Source organism: Mastigoproctus giganteus, chromosome 9, assembly GCF_048544385.1.
Source record: "Mastigoproctus giganteus isolate SK-2022 chromosome 9, ASM4854438v1, whole genome shotgun sequence".
NCBI lineage: Eukaryota > Metazoa > Arthropoda > Arachnida > Uropygi > Thelyphonidae > Mastigoproctus > Mastigoproctus giganteus.
In genome coordinates this window covers 188,813,481-188,833,744 of record NC_143583.1, presented here as the reverse complement: position 1 = coordinate 188,833,744, position 20,264 = coordinate 188,813,481, and the positions used below count along the sequence as shown (strand labels likewise).

The window sequence follows — 20,264 nt, the reverse complement described above, 5'->3', positions numbered from 1 at the left end:
GTAATCTGATTGAGGTGTAGAAGGCCTTGAATGGGTTGAGCACACTGAATTCTGATGGGATTCTTCCACTTGTTCAGAGTACGAACCTAAGGGGGCATAAATTGAAATTGAGGAAGGACAGATGTAGAATAGATGTGCAGAAATTTGCCTTTAGCCAGCAGGTAGTTAATTGCTGGAACAAACTTCCATCATTGTGGAAGTTGATAGGTTAAATAAATTTAAGGAGGAACTGGACAAATATTTAGAGGGGATTGTTTTGTAATTTTTTTTTTTTTTTGGCTGATGCTGCATACATGCCACTACTACTACTACACTGTAGGCACATTTAATGTATTGTAGCTGGTAACCAATAAGAATTTCGGAAAAAAAAAAAAAAAAAAAAAAAGGAAATATATAGTTTCTTTTCAAAAATAATATTAATAATAATCATGTAAGAATAAATAATCTTTGGTAATAGCAGTCTCTTTATCAAAAAAAAAAATATATATATATATATATATATAAAATATCCTAACTACCTCACACTTAAATATCAAGCCTGCAAAGCAGCTGAAATCAAAACATGGGTGCAGTCAAAATAAAGAATTGTATATTTCTCCACTTAAAAAATAATCCAATCAGTGATTCAGATTAAAACTGAAGCCTATCCTACAGGAATACTAATCATACTTACATAAATTTAATAGGTATTTAAATGTTTTAAGTTTTTTTAATTATTTTTGGTTGCCAGGAAATACTGCAGCACAGTGCACATGCTAGAGAGTTATATATTAAAATATGTTCTTTTAAGTGAATACAAATTTGAATATGCCTTCAATGTGATTTTCAATTTCAATCCACATCACTTATTTTGTTATTTTTTAACTGATGAAATACAGCAGGACTAAAATTAAAAAAAAAAGAGAAAGATGACAAAGAATCAGTGGTGGTGTATAAAATAAATTGCACTTCACTTGTTTATTACTTTTTTTTAGTGAGTTTTGATTTTAATGTCTCTTGATATGTGTTTGAAGTGAGTACTTGGGAACTGATATTTTTATGGATAAAAAGATTGCTGTTATTAAATGCATTATTTGTTCTTATTATCCAATGCAGTGTGAGAATAAAGAACAATTTCTAAAATACTGAGTCATGAATGCACTGAAATGGTGTGCCTGCTTGTGGATTTTAAAGAGTACAACTCTTTTGCACCCATTGAAGTATTAAAAAATAGTTTCCATGTAAAAAAAGTTTTTGATGCAGTTCATTTACAATTATTGGAGGATTTTAGCTTCTGTTTGCAATTCTTTAATGCAATACATTTCTGATAATGAAATGTTTTATGTTTTTTAAGATTTCAGCTTTAGCAAGCAAGCAAGCATTCCAGTGGACTGGAACTGTTATCATATATTCCAGGACAAACTAATCATTTTATAATGCCAGAACATTTTTATATACTTTAATTCATTCAACCACAATAATTAAAACTTCTATCTATACTACACTGGACTTGCTGAAAGTTGACATGGATTTAAATTTGCTGGTGATACTGACAGTTTAGTTACTGTTATGACCGAAAACTCAGATTTCAAAATTCAAACTTTCATTTTCTGAGATGGTCAAAGTGACATTTCAATATTTGCTGATGCTATCGAGGCAGTGTTAGGTGGGTCAGAAAACTGCTAGTTTGTGGGGGGGGGATAGAAGGACTAATAGTTTAACAGTAGCCGCAGGCAGAGGTGAAGCTAATTCTTGCACAACTTCTATTAGAATAAGTAGCGACCTGGAGCGACGAGTCTTGGGGTTTCAGGGACAGATGGCAGTCATCGTGAAATAGGTGGGTATATGGGATGTGTTAGGGTAACTAGGAATAGGAGCATGTATACCAATGCTAGGAGCATGTATACCAATGCTAGAAGTATAGTAAATACATTTGATGAATTTGAAGTGTTGGTCAAGACATCAAAGGCGGATATTGTTGGGATAGCAGAGACGTGGTGTCACACAGATATAAGGAATGCAGAACTGGAATTTGGGGAATACAATGTGTACAGAAAGGACAGACAGGATAGAAAGGGAGGAGGTGTTATGCTGTTAATTAAGAAAAACAAAATCAAAAGAAGTGCACCCAGTTGATACAGATGAACAGTGCACTGTTGAGTCAGTTTGGTGTGACATAAGCACTGCGAAAGCAAAAATAAGAGTAGGAGTGTGTTATAGGCCTAATGACTCGAATGAGTACAATGAACAATTGTACAGAGAAATAGAGTGGGCTAGTAAATCAGAATGTCTTATAATGGGGATTTTAACTTCCCAGATATTGACTGGAACTTGTGGGTTGGTCATTCACACACTAGTAAGACTTTTGTGGATTTATTGGATGATTGTTTTCTGCAGCAGCAGCATGTTCGAGGGGCAACCAGAGAGAGTAATACTCTTGATATGGTTATCAGCAGTGATCATTCGTGTATTAAGAATTTGCAGATAAAGGAACCACTAGGTGGCAGTGATCACAGTGTACTGATGTGGGATTTACTTAAAGATTTAATTACCATCAGGGGTAAAGGAAAGGGTTTTTGCTTCTGTAAAGGTAAGTACAGTGGTCTCAGAAAGTTTTTAAATTCTGTACAGTGGGATCAACTGACGATGTTACCAACAGTAAATTCTAAGTGGGAAGCATTCAAGGAATTAATTAGCATTAGCAGAGGCATTTGATGCAAGAAAGCAAGCTTATGCAACATCAGCCAAAATAAAAAAAAAAAAAAAAAAAACCACTTCCACTTCACCCCTCTGTTCATTCGAAATAGGTGGTAGATGACTTTCATCAACCGGTGAAATACCACCACTTTGCTTATTGGAGGCTTGAAGTGGTGAAATCCATGTTTAGACTCTAGAGCAAAGTTTCCGGCATCCCCCCCCCCATACTTCTCCTTCAACCCATGCACGGTACTAAGTACTATAGGTTTTGATACCTTTCGTGTTTGGGGTTTTCATAAAAAAAAAAAAAAAAAAAAGAAATACCTGTCCAGCTGAGCCTTAAACTTATTTAGGCTATCAACTTCCACGACAAGGGTTGAAATTCTGTTCCACCAACCAACCACCCGCTGGCTAAAGGCAAAAAATCCGCATGTCTATCCTACATCTGTCTTTCCTCAATTTGAATTTATGTCCTCTCAGGTGATTATTCTGAGCAAGAGGAAGAATCCCATCAGCATTGAGCTAGTTGTACACGTTGGCACTAATGATATTAAGAGTAGGAGACCGACGGAATTACTTAACAAATACAGGTCACTGATGAAAAAAAGCCGTGAATTAGGGTTGAATTTTAAAGTGTCTGCAATTCTGCCCAGACACGATAGGAGGGAGTATATGATGAGAGCCCTGTCGATCAATTCGGCCCTGGAAAGATTGTGCAGGGCTCAAGGGGTAGAATTTTTTTCAGCCTGGTCTGTACTTGTTAACAGGAGAGACTGCTTCTACAGGGATGGGATACACTTAAATAGAAAGGGTGCAAGAATGTTTGCTGATGCTATCGAGGCAGTGTTAGGTGGGTCGGAAAACTGCTAGATTGGGGGGATACAAGGACTAATAGATTAACAGTAGCCACTGGCAGAGGTGAAAGTGATTCTTGCACTGCTTCTATTACAGAGACTGCTGGGAATCATGGGGGTACAAGTAAACACATGGGTTGTGTTGGGGTGGCTAAGAGGAAGAGCAGGTGCATGTATACTTGTGTGTACACCAATGCTAGGAGTTTAGTAAATAAATTTGATGAATTTGAGTTATTGCTCAAAACATCAAAGGCAGATATTGTTGGGATTTCAGAAACGTGGTGTCACACAGATATAAGGAATGCAGAACTGGAATTTGGGGAGTACAATGTCTACAGAAAGGATAGACAGGATAGGAAGGAAGGAAGGAGGGGTTATGCTATTAGTTAAGAAACACATAAAATCCAAGGAAGTGAAGCCAGTCGACATCGCTGGACAGTGCAGTGCAGTGTCGAGTCAGTTTGGTGTGATATAAGCATTGGGAGATCAAAATTGAGAGTAGGAGTGTGCTATAGGCCTAATGACTCTGATGAGTATAATAAGAAACTGTACAGAGAAATAGAGTGGGCCAGTAAATCAGAGAGTCTTATAATGGGGGATTTTAATTTCCCAAATATTGACTGGAATTTGGGGGCTGGTCACTCACACACTAGCAAGGCTTTTGTGGATTTATTGAATGATTGTTTTCTACATCAGCATGTTCGGGAGGCAACTAGAGGGAGTAATACTCTTGATTTGATTATCAGTAGTGATTCTTCATGCATTAAGAATCTGCAGATAAATGAACCACTAGGTGGCAGTGATCACAGTGTTCTGAAGTGGGAGTTACTCAAAGAAGTAACTACCATTAGGGGTAAAGGGAAGGGGTATTGCTTTCGTAAAGGTGACTACGATGGACTGAGACAGTATTTAAATTCTATACAGTGGGATCAACTGATGATGTTACCAACAGCAAATGCAAAATGGGAAGCATTCCAAGAACTTATCTTGGAAGCTACTAGGCTTTACATACCAACTAAGAAATATTGTTCAAGGTTTAGGCCTAAATGGATGTCAGATGAACTAATGAGGCATATGGCACAGAAGAAAAATGCATGGGATACATACAAATTAACACGTGGCACAGAAGCCTATGATAGATACAAGTTGATCTGTAACCAAGTTACAAAGGAGGTTAGGCAGGCGAAGGCAGATTACGAGAGATCCTTGGCAAGGGATGCAAAGAAAAACAGCAAAGAGTTCTTTACTTATGTAAACTCTTCTTCTTCTTCTTTGGTCCTTAGCTGGCAGCTGGGGGAGGCGGTTGGCCACGCAACCAGTATGCTGCTGTAGGTGCCGCAGGGTTTCGGACTTGCTCTGTGATGTTCTTCCATACCTTACGATCCATGGCTTCAGTCCTGGCCTGGTTAAGGTCGAGATGTCGGCTCTTCAAGTCATCTTCCACTTGCTTGGCCCACGTTTTCCTAGGCGCGGTCCGTTGGATGCTCCATTGGGTGGGTCGTTGTCTCCAAAGGAGTGTGGATGGTATTCTGTTCGTGCCCATTCTACATACGTGGCCAAACCATCTGAGCCTTCGCTTCTGGATTTGGTCGGCAATGGTTGGTTGCTGTTGGCATCTGGCGCGGATGGTATCATTAGTGATGCGGTCGCGAAGAGAGATGCCCAAGATCTGCCGCAGGCATCGCATTTGGAATACCTCAAGTTTGTTCAAATCTAACTTGAGACAAATCCATGTTTCCGATCCGTAAAGAAGAATGGGCAGGATCAAAGTCCGGAAGAGTCGGATTTTAGTCTTTGTGGAAATGTTGGTCCTCTTCCACAGACACCATTTGAGCGAGGCGAACGCAGTGGCCGCCTGTCCAATTCTGCTGTGGATTTCCATGGTGGATGCAACTTTCTTCTCCTGGACCAGTGACCCAAGGTATTTAAAGTCCTGCACTTGCTCGATCTGGACGCCTTCGAGATAGATGGTGGCTTGCGACCCATCTGTTGTCAGGGCCTTTGTCTTACCAGCATTGATCTTCAAACCGTATGGCCGGGCAATGCGGGCAATGTCGTAGAGGATGTCCGTGGCTTCAGCGTCGTTACCGGCAAGGATAGCACTATCATCAGCAAACATCAGGTCAGTCACATAGTGATCCTTGTCATATTATATGCCCTGTCTGTTTCTGAATGCTTGCCTCATAATGGCGTCGACCACGATGTTGAAAAGCAACGGGGAGGCTACATCCCCTTGGCGGACTCCAGTTTGGATGGTAAATTCCTCAGATAAATCATTCTGGATGCGCATCTGGCTGGTTAAACCGTTGTATGCAGTTTGGAGGAGTGTGATGACTTTTCGAGGTACATGTTCAACCTCTAGTAGTTTCCATAAGGCAGGCCGGTGGACACAGTCGAAAGCAGACTTAAAGTCAATGAAAACAATGACGGTTCGCTGTCCACACCGGATCCTCTCCTCCATCAGCTGACGAATGGCAAAGATTTGATCACAGCATCCTCGCCCGGGTCTAAATCCTGCCTGTTCTTCTCGACTGGTTTGCTCGCGATGTTTTTGCAGTCTTGACTGGATGATCTTCATAAAGACCTTTCCGATGATGGAAAGGAGGCTGATGCCACGGTAGTTCTTGCAGTCCCGGTTATCACCTTTCTTGTGGATCGGTATGATAATAGCTTTCCTCCATGTTAACGGAATTTGTTCAGTGCACCAGATGGTTTTGAGGAGTGAGTGTAGTCGGCGAAGCAGTACATCTCCCCCGGCTTTGATCGCTTCTGTGGTGACTTGGTCCCCACAGAAACTCTAGAAGGAAGGGGATGAATCAGATTGGTCCACTTGATATCGATGGGTCAACTGTTGATGACCCTGCTCAGGTAGCTAACAAACTAAATGAATATTTTGCATCGACATTCACACATGAGGAGTTATTCAGCGAGGGGAATGCCAGAGGTGTATTCAACTCTAGCAGTAAGCTAGAGAATCTTGTAATAACTGAGAGTAAAGTGGAGGAGAAATTGTTGAAGATGAACACAAGAAAGGCACCTGCGGTGGATGGGATCTATCCAGTTATATTAAAGGAGGCAGCAAAGGAAGTAAGCAAACCCTTAGCCATAATTATGAGAGCTTCCTTGGACTCAGGGGAGGTACCCATGGACCGGAGATGTGCAAATGTGACCCCAATTCACAAGGGAGGATCAAAGGCTGACACAAGTAATTATAGACCTGTGAGTTTAACTTCGGTTCCCGGAAAATTAATGGCGGCACTGGTTAAAGAAGCACTGCAGGATCATCTAGACAAGACTTCAGTTATAGCTTGGACACAGCATAGTTTTGTTAAGGGGAACTCTTGCCTGACCAATTTGATTGGATACTATGATGCAGTCACAAAAGAACTGGATGCAGGGAATAATTTTGATATTATATACTTGGATCTTAGAAAGGCTTTTGATACTGTTGCACATTAGCATTAGCATTAGCATTAGTAGAGGCATTTGATGCAAGAAAGCAAGCTTATGCAGCATCAGCCAAAAAAAAAAAAAAAAAAAAAAAAAACCACTTCCACTTCACCCCTCCGTTCGTTCAAAATACCTGTCCAGCTGAGCCTTAAACTTATTTAGGCTATCAACCTCCACCACAAGGGATGGAAGTCTGTTCCACCAACCAACCACCCGCTGGCTAAAGGCAAATTTCCGCACGTCTATCCTACATCTGTCTTTCCTCAATTTGAATTTATGCCCTCTCAGGTGATTATTCTGAGCTAGAGGAAGAATCCCATCAGCATTGAGCATGCTTAAACCATTCAAGGCTTTATACACCTCTATCAGATCACCTCGCTGGTGCCTAGTCTCCAGACACTGTAATTTGCAAAACTTAAGCCGTTCTTCGTAAGAGCACCCCTTTGTTCCATTCACTAATCTTGTTGCCCTTCTCTGTACTCGTTCCAGCAGCTCTACATCCTTCTTGAAATGAGGCCTCCAGACCTGTATACAGTACTCTAGGTGTGGCCTGACCATCGCCTTATACAATGGAATAATCACCTCCTTATCCCTGCTGGAAAAATTCCTGTATATCATTGACAATACTCCATGAGCTACTCTTGCAGCCCGTCTGCACTGCTCAGAGAACTTCATATCTGCCTGTACAACCACCCCCAAGTCCCTTTCATTCTCTACCACTGTCAGTGTTGTACCACAGAGTTGATACGTTGCTCTGGGGTTGCTGTTTCCCATGTGTAGTACTTTACATTTGTCAATGTTAAACTTCATTTGCCACCTCTCAGCCCATCTGCTCAACCTTTCCAGATCCTGTTGCAGCAGCATAGTGTCAGTAGTGTCCTTGACAACCCTGCCAACCTTTGTATCGTCTGCAAACTTGGACATTAATCCCGATATACCATCATCAATATCATTTATAAATACAGAAAACAATAATGGACCCAACACTGAGCCCTGAGGGACTCCACTAATAACATCAGTCCACGATGAGCAGTGTCCATTGATTACCACTCTCTGTCTTCTCCCCCTCAACCACCCCTTTATCCATAGCAGTAATTTGCCTCCAATGTCACACTGCTCCAATTTGTGTAGCAGTCTTCCATGTGCAACAGTATCAAAAGCCTTTCTAAGATCCAAGTATATAATATCAAAGTTATTCCCTGCATCCAGTTCTTTTGTGACTGCATCATAGTATCCAATCAAGTTGGTCAGGCAAGACTTCCCCTTAACAAAACCATGCTGTGTCTGAGCTATAACTGAAGTCTTGTCTAAATGATCCTGCAGTGCTTCTTTAACCAGTGCCTCCATTAATTTTCCTGGAACAGAAGTTAAGCTCACAGGTCTATAATTACTTGTGTCAGCCTTTGATCCTCCTTTGTGAATTGGGGTCACATTTGCACATTTCCAGTCTATGGGTACCTCCCCTGAGTCCAAGGAAGCTCTCATAATTATGGCTAAGGGTTTGCTTACTTCCTTTGCTGCCTCCTTTAATATAACTGGATAGATCCCATCCACCCCAGGTGCCTTTCTTGTGTTTATCTTCAACAGTTTCTCCTCCACTTTACTCCCAGTTATTTCAAGATTCTGTAACTTACTGCTAGAGTTGAATACACCTCTGGCATTCCCCTCGCTGAATAACTCCTCATGTGTGAATGTCGATGCAAAATATTCATTTAGTTTGTTAGCTACCTGAGCAGGGTCATCAACAGTTGACCCATCAATATCAAGTGGACCAATCTGATTCATCCCCTTCCTTCTAGAGTTTACATAAGTAAAGAACTCTTTGCTGTTTTTCTTTGCATCCCTTGCCAAGGATTTCTCGTAATCTGCCTTCGCCTGCCTAACCTCCTTTGTAACTTGGTTGCATATCAACTTGTATCTATCATAGGCTTCTGTGTCATGTGTTAATTTGTAAGTATCCCATGCATTTTTCTTCTCTGCCATATGCCTCATTAGTTCATCTGACATCCATTTTGGCCTAAACCTTGAACAATATTTCTTAGTTGGTATGTAAAGCCTAGTAGCTTCCAAGATAAGTTCTTTGAATGCTTCCCATTTTGAATTTGCTGTTGGTAACATCATCAGTTGGTCCCACTGTATAGAATTTAAATACTGTCTCAGTCCATCGTAGTCGCCTTTACGGAAGCAATAACCCTTCCCTTTACCCCTAATGGTAGTTACCTCTTTGAGTAAATCCCACTTCAGCACACTGTGATCACTGCCACCTAGTGGTTCATTTATCTGCAGATTCTTAATGCATGAAGAATCACTGCTGATAATCAAATCAAGAGTATTGCTCCCTCTAGTTGCCTCCCGAACATGCTGATGTAGAAAACAATCATCCAATAAATCCACAAAAGCCCTGCTAGTGTGTGAGTATCCAGCCCCCAAATTCCAGTCAATATCTGGGAAATTAAAATCTCCCATTATAAGACACTCTGATTTACTGGCCCATTCTATTTCCCTGTACAGTTCCTTATTATACTCATCAGAGTCATTAGGCCTATAGCACACTCCTACTCTCAATTTTGATCTCCCAATGTTTATGTCACACCAAACTGACTCCACACTGCACTGTCCAGCGATGTCGACTGGCTTCACTTCCTTGGTTTTTATGTGTTTCTTAACTAATAGCATAACACCTCCCCCCTTCCTATCCTGTCTATCCTTTCTGTAGACGTTGTACTCACCAAATTGCAGTTCCGCATCCCTTATATCTGTGTGACACCACGTCTCTGATATCCCAACAATATCTGCCTTCGATGTTTTGAGCAATACCTCAAATTCATCAAATTTATTTACTAAACTCCTAGCATTGGTGTACACGCAAGTATACCTGCACCTGTTTCTATTCTTAGCTACCCTAACACAACCCATGTGTTTACTTGTACCACAATGGCTCCCAGCAGTCTCTGAAATACCATGCATCTTGTTTTTCAGGCTTCTGCTCATTCTAATAGAAGCAGTGCAAGAATCTCTTTCACCTCTGCCAGTGGCTACTGTCAATCTATTGGTCTTTGTCTCCCCCCAAGCTAGCAGTTTTCCGACCCACCTAACACTGCCTCGATAGCATCAGCAAATATTCTTGCACCCTTTCTATTTAAGTGTATCCCATCCCTGTAGAAGCAATCTCTCCTGTTAACAAGCACAGTCCAGGCTGAAAAAAATTCTACCCCTTGAGCCTTGCACAATCTTTCCAGGGCCGAATTGATCGACAAGGCTCTCATTATATACTCCCTCCTATCGTGTCTGGGCAGAATTGAAGACACTTTTAAATTCAACCCTAATTCTCGGCTTTTGTTCAACAGTGACCTGTACTTGTTAAGTAATTCTGCCGGTCTCCTACTCTTAATATTATTAGTGCCAACGTGTACAACTATATCACCTTTTGTGCCCTTAAAAGATGATATTCGCTCTACAACGTCATCAACCTTTGCCCCTGGCAGACATACCCTGGTCCTGTTCCACCTATCTTTTTTACAAAGCATGTTCCCCGTTTCCCTGACAATAGAGTCACCAACAACTACTAGTTCCTTCGGGACCAGCGCATTCTGCCTTGGGGGTTGTCTCTGTGTCACGCGATGCCCAAGTGCAAGCTCTGGCGTTGATGTGGGCAGCTGAGAGCTTGATGGGCCCCTCAATTTAGTTTCTTCGAGGGCATCCACCCTGTCCTTCAAGCTCTCATATAGGCCCAAAAGAACGCCGAGTTGTTGCCTGATATCGATACACTCCTTGCATCGCGCACACACAAAGACATCCCCCTTGGCAGTATCATGTCCCGTACCCGATTGCTCTGCAAACATCAAGCAAACAGTGCATTTTATAAGGCTGTGAGTCAGAGGACAACTGCCCCCCTCAGTTCTGCTCTGAGCCACAGCACTTCCATTAGCTTGAGCCTTTTGCTTTGCTGCTCTGGTCTGAGTCATGATTCTATTAATTTATTAATTAATTATGTTATGTTATTAATTATATTACGTTTGTAATCTAAGTCGTTATATGTATTTATTTAAACGTACAATTTAACTGCTAACGAAGTTCAACTAACGCTATCTAGTACGGTAATAACCTACGGTTGGAAGACACATGGAAGACACATGGAAGACTGCTGCACAAATTGGAGCAGTGTGGCATTGGAGGCAAATTGCTGCTATGGATAAAGGGGTGGCTGAGGGGGAGAAGACAGAGTGGTAATCAATGGACACTGCTCATCGTGGACTAATGTTATTAGTGGAGTCCCTCAGGGTTCAGTGTTGGGTCCTTTATTGTTCTCTGTATTTATAAATGATATTGATGATGGTATATCAAGCTTAACGTCCAAGTTTGCAGACGATACGAAGGTTGGCAGGGTTGTCAAGGACACTACTGACACTATGCTGCTGCAACAGGATCTGGAAAGGTTGAGCAGATGGGATGAGAGGTGACAAATGAAGTTTAACATTGACAAATGTAAAGTACTACATATGGGAAACAGCAACCCCAGAGCAACGTATCAACTCTGTGGTACTACACTGACAGTGGTAGAGAGTGAAAGGGACCAGGGGGTGGTTGTGCAGGCAGATATGAAGTTCTCTGAGCAGTGCAGATGGGCTGCAAGAGTAGCTCATGGTGTATTGTCAATGATATATAGGAATTTTTCTAGCAGGGATAAGGAGGTGATTATTCCCTTGTATAAGGCAATGGTCAGGCCACACCTAGAGTACTGTATACAGGCCTGGAGGCCTCATTTCAAGAAGGATGTAGAGCTGCTGGAACGAGTACAGAGAAGAGCAACAAGATTAGTGAATGGAACAAAGGGGTGCTCTTACGAAGAAAGGCTTAAGTTTTGCGAATTACAGTGTCTGGAGACTAGGCACCAGCAAGGAGACCTGATAGAGGTGTACAAAGCCTTGAATGGTTTGAGCATGCTCAATGCTGATGGGATTCTTCCTCTTGCTCAGAATAATCACCTGAGAGGGCATAAGTTCAAATTGAGGAAAGATAGATGTAGGATAGATGTGCGGAAATTTGCCTTTAGCCAGCGGGTGGTTGGTAGGTGGAACAGACTTCCATCCCTTGTCGTGGAAGTTGATAGCCTAAATAAGTTTAAGGCTCAGCTGGACAGGTATTTCGAACGAACAGAGGGGTGAAGTGGAAGTGGTTATTTTTTATGTATTTTTTTTACTTTATTTTTTTTTGGCTGATGCTGCATAAGCTTGCTTTCTTGCATCAAATGCCTCTACTAATGCTAATGCTCAAACCATTCAAGGCTTTATACACCTCTATCAGATCACCTCGCTGGTGCCTAGTCTTCAGACACTAATTTGCAAAATTTAAGCCTTTCTTCGTAAGAACACCCCTTTGTTCCATTCCCTAATCTTGTTGCCCTTCTCTGTACTCATTCCAGCAGCTCTACATCCTTCTTGAAATGAGGCCTCCAGACCTGTATACAGTACTCCAGGTGTGGCCTGGAGTGGATGCTACTAAAAGTTTCATACCTATTAAGAAATATTGTTCAAAGTTTAGGCCTAAATGGTTATCTAATGAACTAATGAGACTCGTAACAGAGAATAAAAATGCATGGGATGCATATAAATTATCAAGCGACTCAGAAGCCTATGGCAGATATACGCCAGTCTGTAATCAGGTCACAAAGGAGGTTAGGCAGGCGAAGGCAGATTACGAGAAATCTTTGGCAAAAGATGCTAAGAAAAACAGCAAGGATTTCTTTACTTATATAAACTCTAAAAGGAAGGGGATGAATCTGATTGGTCCACTTGACATCGATGGTTCGACTGTTGATGATCTCGCTCAGATAGCAAACAAACTGAATGAGTATTTTGCATCTACATTCACACATGAGGAATTATTAAGGTTTGAAAATGGCAGAAGGTTATCAAATTGCAGCAGGATACTTAATGATTTTGTAATAACTGAAGAAATTGTTGAAGTTAAACATAAGGAAAGCACCTGGGGTGGATGGGATCTATCCAGTTATATTAATTATGGCTAAGCAAACCCTTAGCCATAATTATGAGAGCATCCTTGGACTCAGGGGACGTTCCCACAGACTGGAGATGTGCAAATGTGCCCCAATTCACAAAGGGGGATCGAAGGGTGACAAGGGTAATTACAGACCAGTTAGTTTAACTTCTGTACCGGGTAAAATAATGGAGTCACTGGTTAAAGATGCATTGCAGGATCATCTAGACAAGACTGCAGCAATAATTCAGACACAGCATGGGTTTGTTAAGGGAAAGTCGTGTCTGACAAATTTGATAGGATATTATGATGTGGTTACAAAGGAACTTGATGCAAAAAATAATTTTGATATCATATATTTGGATTTCAGGAAAGCTTTTGACACTGTTGTGCATGAAAGACTATTGTACAAATTGGAGCAGAATGGTATTAAGGGTAAGTTGCTACAATGGATAAAAGGATGGTTAAGTGCGAGAAGACAGAGGGTGGTAATCAATGGGTGCTGCTCTTCGTGGACTAATGTTATTAGTGGAGTCCCACAGGGTTCGGTGTTGGGTCCACTGTTATTTTGTATATTTATCAATGATATTGATGAAGGTATATATCAGGCTTAATGTCAAAGTTTGCAGATGATACAATGGTCGGCAGGGTTGGTTGTTAATGACAGTAATGGCAGTGTGCTACTGCAACAGGACCTAGATAATTTGGGCAGATGGGCTAAGAAGTGGCAACTGAAGTTTAACCTTGACAAATGCAAAGTACTGCATATGGGTAGAAGTAACCCCAGAGAAACGTACCAACTGTGTGGTACTACACTTAAGGTGGTAGAAAATGAAAAAGACCAGGGAGTAATTGTGCAGTCAGAAATGAAGTTTTCTGAGCAACGCAGACAGACTGCCAGGGCAGGTCATGGAGTTTTGTCAATGATATATACAAATTTTGCTAGCAGGGAAAAGGAGGTGATTGTCCCTCTGTATAAGGCAATGGTCAGGCCACGTGTTGAGTACTGCGTACAGGTCTGGAGGCCTCATTTTAGGAAGAATGTAGATTTGCTTGAGCGTGTACAGAGAAGGGCAACAAGATTGGTGAGGGGAATGAAGGGATCCTCTTACCAAGAGAGGCTTAAGTTCTGCAAATTGCAGTGGCTGGAGACTAGGCACCTGTGCGGTGATCTGATTGAGGTGTATAAGGCCTTGAATTGGTTGAGCACGCTGAATTCTGATGGGATCCTTCCACTTGTTTAGATTACGAACTTAAGGGGACATAAAATCAAATTAAGAAAGGACAGAGGTAGAATAGATGTGCGGAAATTTGCCTTTAGCCAGCGGGTGGTTAATTGCTGGAACAAACTTCCATCTGTCGTTGTGGAAGTTGATATTTTGAATAAATTTAAGAAGGAACTGGACAGGCATTTGGAGGGAATGGTGTGATTTTTTTTTTTTTTTTTTTTCTTTTGGCTGATGCTGTATAAGCTCATACACTTGCTTTCTTGCATCACATGCCACTACTACTACATTCTTGAAATTTGATATTTTTAGCACGTTTGTTACTACACATATAATTAATTAAAAGTTTCTAATTCGACAGAATTAATTTCGCTTTTAAATTTAATTCAAATTCAGCTGTCACTACACTCTCATGCAAATTAAGTATCGAACTTTCATTACGGATTCTAATGAGAAATTTCCGGTATACAAGGCATCAGTTATAAAGTCTGAAGTTTACAAATGCGAGTGCATCTGGAAGAGTTATTTCATCTGGAGAATAGGTTTCATAATCGTAGTATGTCAGAGTGTAGTAACTGTCATAAAACCGACTCTCTACAGTTCTAAAAAAAAAGCAAGCTCTCTAAACTTATTTCATGTCTTTATCAAAGTGTAGAGTACTGTACGCTATTTGAATAAACAATTATGGAACATTCACATTTAACCACTCTTCAAAATAACATACCTGCTCGGCTCAAAACACTCACCTTCATTCAAAGGTTCAAGAGGAGTTCCAATTATAACGAAGTCATCGTCATCTACATCCATTTCGGAGGCTATCTTTCTCGCAATAAAACTAGATATAATTTACAACAAATACATATTAAAAGGAACATTCATATTTAATTACTTCCTTTCCCACTCCTGAATTAAAACTCCATGTTAAAATGATTTTGACCACAGCGCCTCCGTACTCAATTCTTACTTTCTTCGTAATGTGCAAGGTGATTATAATATCGTACTGTACAAGATTACCTAAGTTGTGGTTTTAAAGTCCTTTCCCACTGTAAAAAAAAAAAAATAATAATAATAATAATACTAATAATAAATAAATAAAAATAAAATTAAAAAAAAAATAACCGAAAACTATACACAGGGCAGGAGTTAGGGCGGGACGAAGAGGGCGATGATACGGTGCAAAGTGATCGAGGGCGGTGAACGTCATTTTTATACTAAAATTAATATTAGCATTAGCAATAGTATTGCAGTAGTATTAATATCAGCAGTAGCAAATAATGCAAGAATGCAAGCTTATGCAGAATCAGCCAAAAAAAAAAAAAAAACACTTTCCATATCAATTGCCCATCCCATGTAACAGTTTTCTAGTTCTTCCTCGAATTTATTCATTTACCGAATTCTATAACACCAGATGGCAGTTTCCTCCAACAATCAACTACACGCTGGATGAAGATAAATTTCCACACACCTATCGTGCAAACAACCTGACTCAATTTGAATTTATGACTCCTCACTTGCGTAGTCTGAGCAAGAGGGAGGATTCCATCGGCACTGAACTTACTCAATCCATTCAGAGCCTTAACACTTCAATCAGATTTACACTCACGTGTGTCTAGTCTCCAACACTAAAATTTGTAGAACTGAAGCTTTCCTGTTAAGTATTAGTACAGTTAAGTGCCTCCTTTCGTTTCCTTCACTAATCTTTTTGCTACTCTGCACCCGCTCCACGAGATCCATATTCTTCCGCAAATGAGGTTTCCAGACCTGTATGCAGTATTCAAGGTATTACCTAACCATTGCTTATATAAAGGGTAGAGATCACCTTATCTCTACCGTTAAAATTCTTGTATATCATTGACAAAATAGCCATGGGCGGTCCTGGCAGATTGCCTGTACTACTAAGACAATTTCATATCTAACTGCACTAATATCGTCAGCTGTTTTTCATTCTCCTGAGAATTTTTATTGTCGAATACCTGAAGATTTTTTCTCCACTGCCCAGATTATCGTACTAAAGAATTGGGATGACTGCCACCCTATGAAATGCCTTGCATTTGTCAATGTTAAGTCAGTCCCCTTCTCAACCCATCTGGCTAATTTTTCCAGATCTTGTTGCAATAGTACACTCTGATTACTGCCATTAATAACCCTGCCAAGGTTCGCATCAGAAAAATTACACTGTTATGCCTTCACCAACCCCCTCATGTGTAGCACAGGTGGTATAAATCACCGTTCTCCCCACACTAAGTGGAAAAGACCTTTATTCGAATCCGTCAATGACACGAGGAATTTTTATGGTGGGTTTTTTTCGCAATGAGTGCGTTATTCGGTCTCAGCGAGGGTATCATTTTTTCCTCCAAAAAAAAAAAAAAAAAAAATCAGGTTTTTTCCTCAAGCAAACAGCAAGTCAAACACAGAGCACATACAATTTACAGATATATTATATACGAGTAATATGGCCTAAGTTGTTGATGGGCTTAAAACCTTACTACTACTACTACTACTAGAAACAACAACGGGTCCATCATTGAACCCTGGTGGACTCCACTAATAACATTTGACCCAGAAGAGCAGTAACAATTGTCACTAGTGAGTAGAACAATTGGCATAATCGTCGTCCTTCGCATACCAGGTGGAAAATAATTGAGCTCAAATCCCGTCAATAACTTGAGGAATTATTATGAGCCTTGTTCTTCTCAATATAGATGTGTTAGTCGGTCTCAGGAAGAGGTAGCGTGGCTTTTATCCTGGAAACTTGGGATTTTTTTTCGTCCAGAAAACAGAAATTCCACCTGAGAACACACACACATTTTACAGACATTATATGTCCTAAGTTGCTAATGTGCCTAAAACTCCATAACAATCAACCAATCAAGCCCATTGATAACCACTATCTGTCTTCTCCCACTCAATCATCCCTTTATCCATAGCAAGTAACTGGCCCTTAATATAACACTGCTCTAATTTTCACAGCAGTCTTTCATGGTTAGATACTATGATATGATTTCAAAGGAACTGAATGCAAAAAATAATTTTGATACATTATATTTGGATTTCAGGAAAGCTTTCGATACTGTTGCACAGGGAAAACTACTGTGCAACTTGAAGCAGTATGACATTAAGGCCAAGTTGCTACAATGTATAAAAGGATGGTTGAGTGGGAGAAGACAGAGATTGGTAATCAATAGACACTGCACTTCGTGGACTAATGTTATTAGTGGAGTCCCCCAGGGTTCGGTGTTGGGCTCATTGTTGTTTTGGATATTTATCAATGATATTACAGGGTCCTGAGCTGGATATCATCATTCTTCTCTTTCTTGGTGATTCCTTTCTACTTCTGAATCTTGTTCTTCTCTCTCTCTCTCTCTCTCTCTCTCTCTCTCTCTCTCTCTCTCTCTCTCTCTCTCTCTCTCTCTCTCTCTCTCAGGGTAATTCAGAAAATTTTTTCTGGCTGGTATAAGCGTCAGGCTTCCTTGCACCATATAGCTAATAATAATATTGATGAAGGTATATCAGGCTTAATTTCGAGGTTTGCAGATGGCACAAAGGTTGGCAGAGTTGTTAATGACAGTCAGGGCCGCGCCAGGCTATATAATCGCCCTGGTGCAAACTTCTTATTGCCGACCCTACCCTCTCTCTCTCCACACACGGTCATTTTTCTTATATCAATTTTTTTATTTTTGGAATTAAAAAAAAATATTTCCAAAATAATATATAATTTTATTTTTTAAGCAAAATAACAGATATTATGATACATGAATTAAATACGTTTAAAATAAAATAATGAAAATACATTAATTTGCTTTGGCTGCAGACAATAAAAGTTTCAAAGGAAGATTTGAAACTTCGTTTTTTGATATTGCCCACCGTTTAGTACTGCTAGAAAGAAAACTATAAAGCTTCTGTTTAATTCCAAAAAAAACCAATTGTCTCAAAATATCACCATTCACCACTAAATTCAAAGTATGTGCAGCGCAAGGTACATGTTAATGTTATATTTTTCCAAAAATTCATTCTAAAATGAATGTAGTTAGCTCACTACCAGTCGTGTTTTCAGTTTCACAGAAACCTAATTTCAATTTTTACTGTTTCATCATTATAAATTACAAATCTTAAAATAATTGTAAATTATTCCTGATGACTGGCACCAGTTGTACAATCTAAAATCAAAGAATAATATTTAGCTCCCTGTAACTTATCTAAAATTTTTGTTCTTATACTATTTCCTATTATATTTAAAATATCATTTTGAATTTTGTCTCCTAAATAATGTGGTACGTGAAGTTTATCAATCTGAATACGTGGGATGTGTTCTGATAAAGTAGAATCAAATTTGGCAATCATTTGTATTAACTGCAAAAAGTTTCCGTTATCGTTATCGAATAATTTTGAATTAGTACCCCTTAAAGCCAAAGTTTGTTTTTCCAAATATTGAAGGTAAAAAACAATTCTCTTTAATACTGATTGCCATCTTATTTTTTTCTCGATTTATCAGACTTTGATGATGTGCATCTACTGTATTTCGCAATTCTAAGTTTTTACGCAAATTAATTAATTTGTTAGTGCATTCAGTGTGCATATTGCTTTTTTCGTGAATATTCAAATGCCCTGTTAAATGTTGCCAAATTTTGAATCTACCATTTACAGGTGGAACTGAAACAGTACTGTTTAAAATCAATTTACAATTATAACAAACGACAGCATTTTGCGAAATCGAATACAGTAATTAATTACACGAAAGTGATTCACTGTTTTGTAATTTTTTAGTATAACATTCAATAGAAAAGTTTCTTCTGTTATTATCTTTATCTTTTGGAAAATCAAATTTTTTTAATTGTTCTGGTTTGTTATCAACTAACATCATTCTTATTTTATTATTTAAAATTTGTGGCCATTTACCGGAATCACTAAGTGAAATTAGTTGATCTTGTATACCACTATTGTGATCTTCACTTTCCTTTTCATCCTAATTTGCTTCACTTGCACCTAGTGTTTCTTGCTGAATTGGGATGTCAACATCTTGGACAAGTGATAATTCACGTGTTTCAGTTGCTTCATCAAAAGTGGTAAAGCTGGAGGAAATCTAAGTCGATGGACCTGGCTGTGGCTGGATGTCCAGAAACCTGGTAATCGAACTTGTTGCTTTTTTATTTGGTCGCTTTTAGTTTTTTTTCTTTTCTTTTTATATATTCGTAGTCAGAGAGTCGTTTCCTTCCTCGGACATCTGAGAAATATTGAAAACAAAAGTTTAAAATTTAAAATTCATTATTTGTTAATATAAAATACGACAAAACACATTCTTCGATGCATCGAACTTTTAGTCTCCTTAGTCTTTGCCGTCTCTTTTAGTGTTTACAGAACATTGGTCTTTATTGCCGCTGTCTCTGCCGCCCCTTAGTCATTGTCCCTCTGGTGCGGTACACCACTTGCACCACCAGATTGGCGTGGTCTGATGACAGTATGCTACTGCAACAGGATCTAGAAAAGTTGGGCAGATTGGCTGAGAAGTGACAACTGAAGTTTAACACTGACAGATACAAAATACTGCACATGGATAGCAGCAACCTCAGTGAAACGTATCAACTGTGTGGTACTACACTCAAGGTAGTGGAGAATGAATACCTGGGGGTAATTGTTCACTCAGATATGAATTTTTCAGAGCAGTGCACACAGGCTGCCAGAGCAGGTCTTGGGGCTAATGACATACTGCACCGTCTAGAGAGTAGACATCTGCGAGATGATCTGATTGAGGTGTATAAGGCCTTGAATGATTTGAGCAAGCTCAATGCTGATGGGATTCTTCCTCTTGCTCAGATTAAAAACCTTATGGTTTTTAATCTGAGAAAGAGGAGTTTATTTCTTAGCATAAACTCAAATTGAGGCAAGACAGTTATAGAATACGTGTGTGGAAATTTCTATATAAGCTTGCTTTCTTTCATCATATGTCTCTGTTAATGCTAATGCTAATGTGCACAGGAAAATCAGATTCATAGTCTAAAAGCTATACGTAGTCAAACAAAAAACGTTTATCAGTTAAAGGTGTTTGAGTTGATTCATGAGGCTG

General features: G+C 39.7%; 1 protein-coding gene across 2 annotated transcripts in view; it reads right to left on the bottom strand.

Moving 5' to 3' along the window:
* LOC150080960 (G patch domain-containing protein 1) overlaps positions 1 to 15,063 on the bottom strand; it is a 242,313-nt gene extending 227,250 nt beyond the window's left edge. For both annotated transcript variants that reach the window (XM_090381880.1, XM_090381879.1), the window contains exon 1: positions 14,950 to 15,063. In XM_090381880.1, the coding sequence (XP_090238006.1) occupies positions 14,950 to 15,010 (61 nt within the window). In that variant the 5' untranslated portion in view covers positions 15,011 to 15,063. The remainder of the gene's footprint in view (positions 1 to 14,949) is intronic.
* Between the last annotated feature and the right edge of the window lie 5,201 nt (positions 15,064 to 20,264).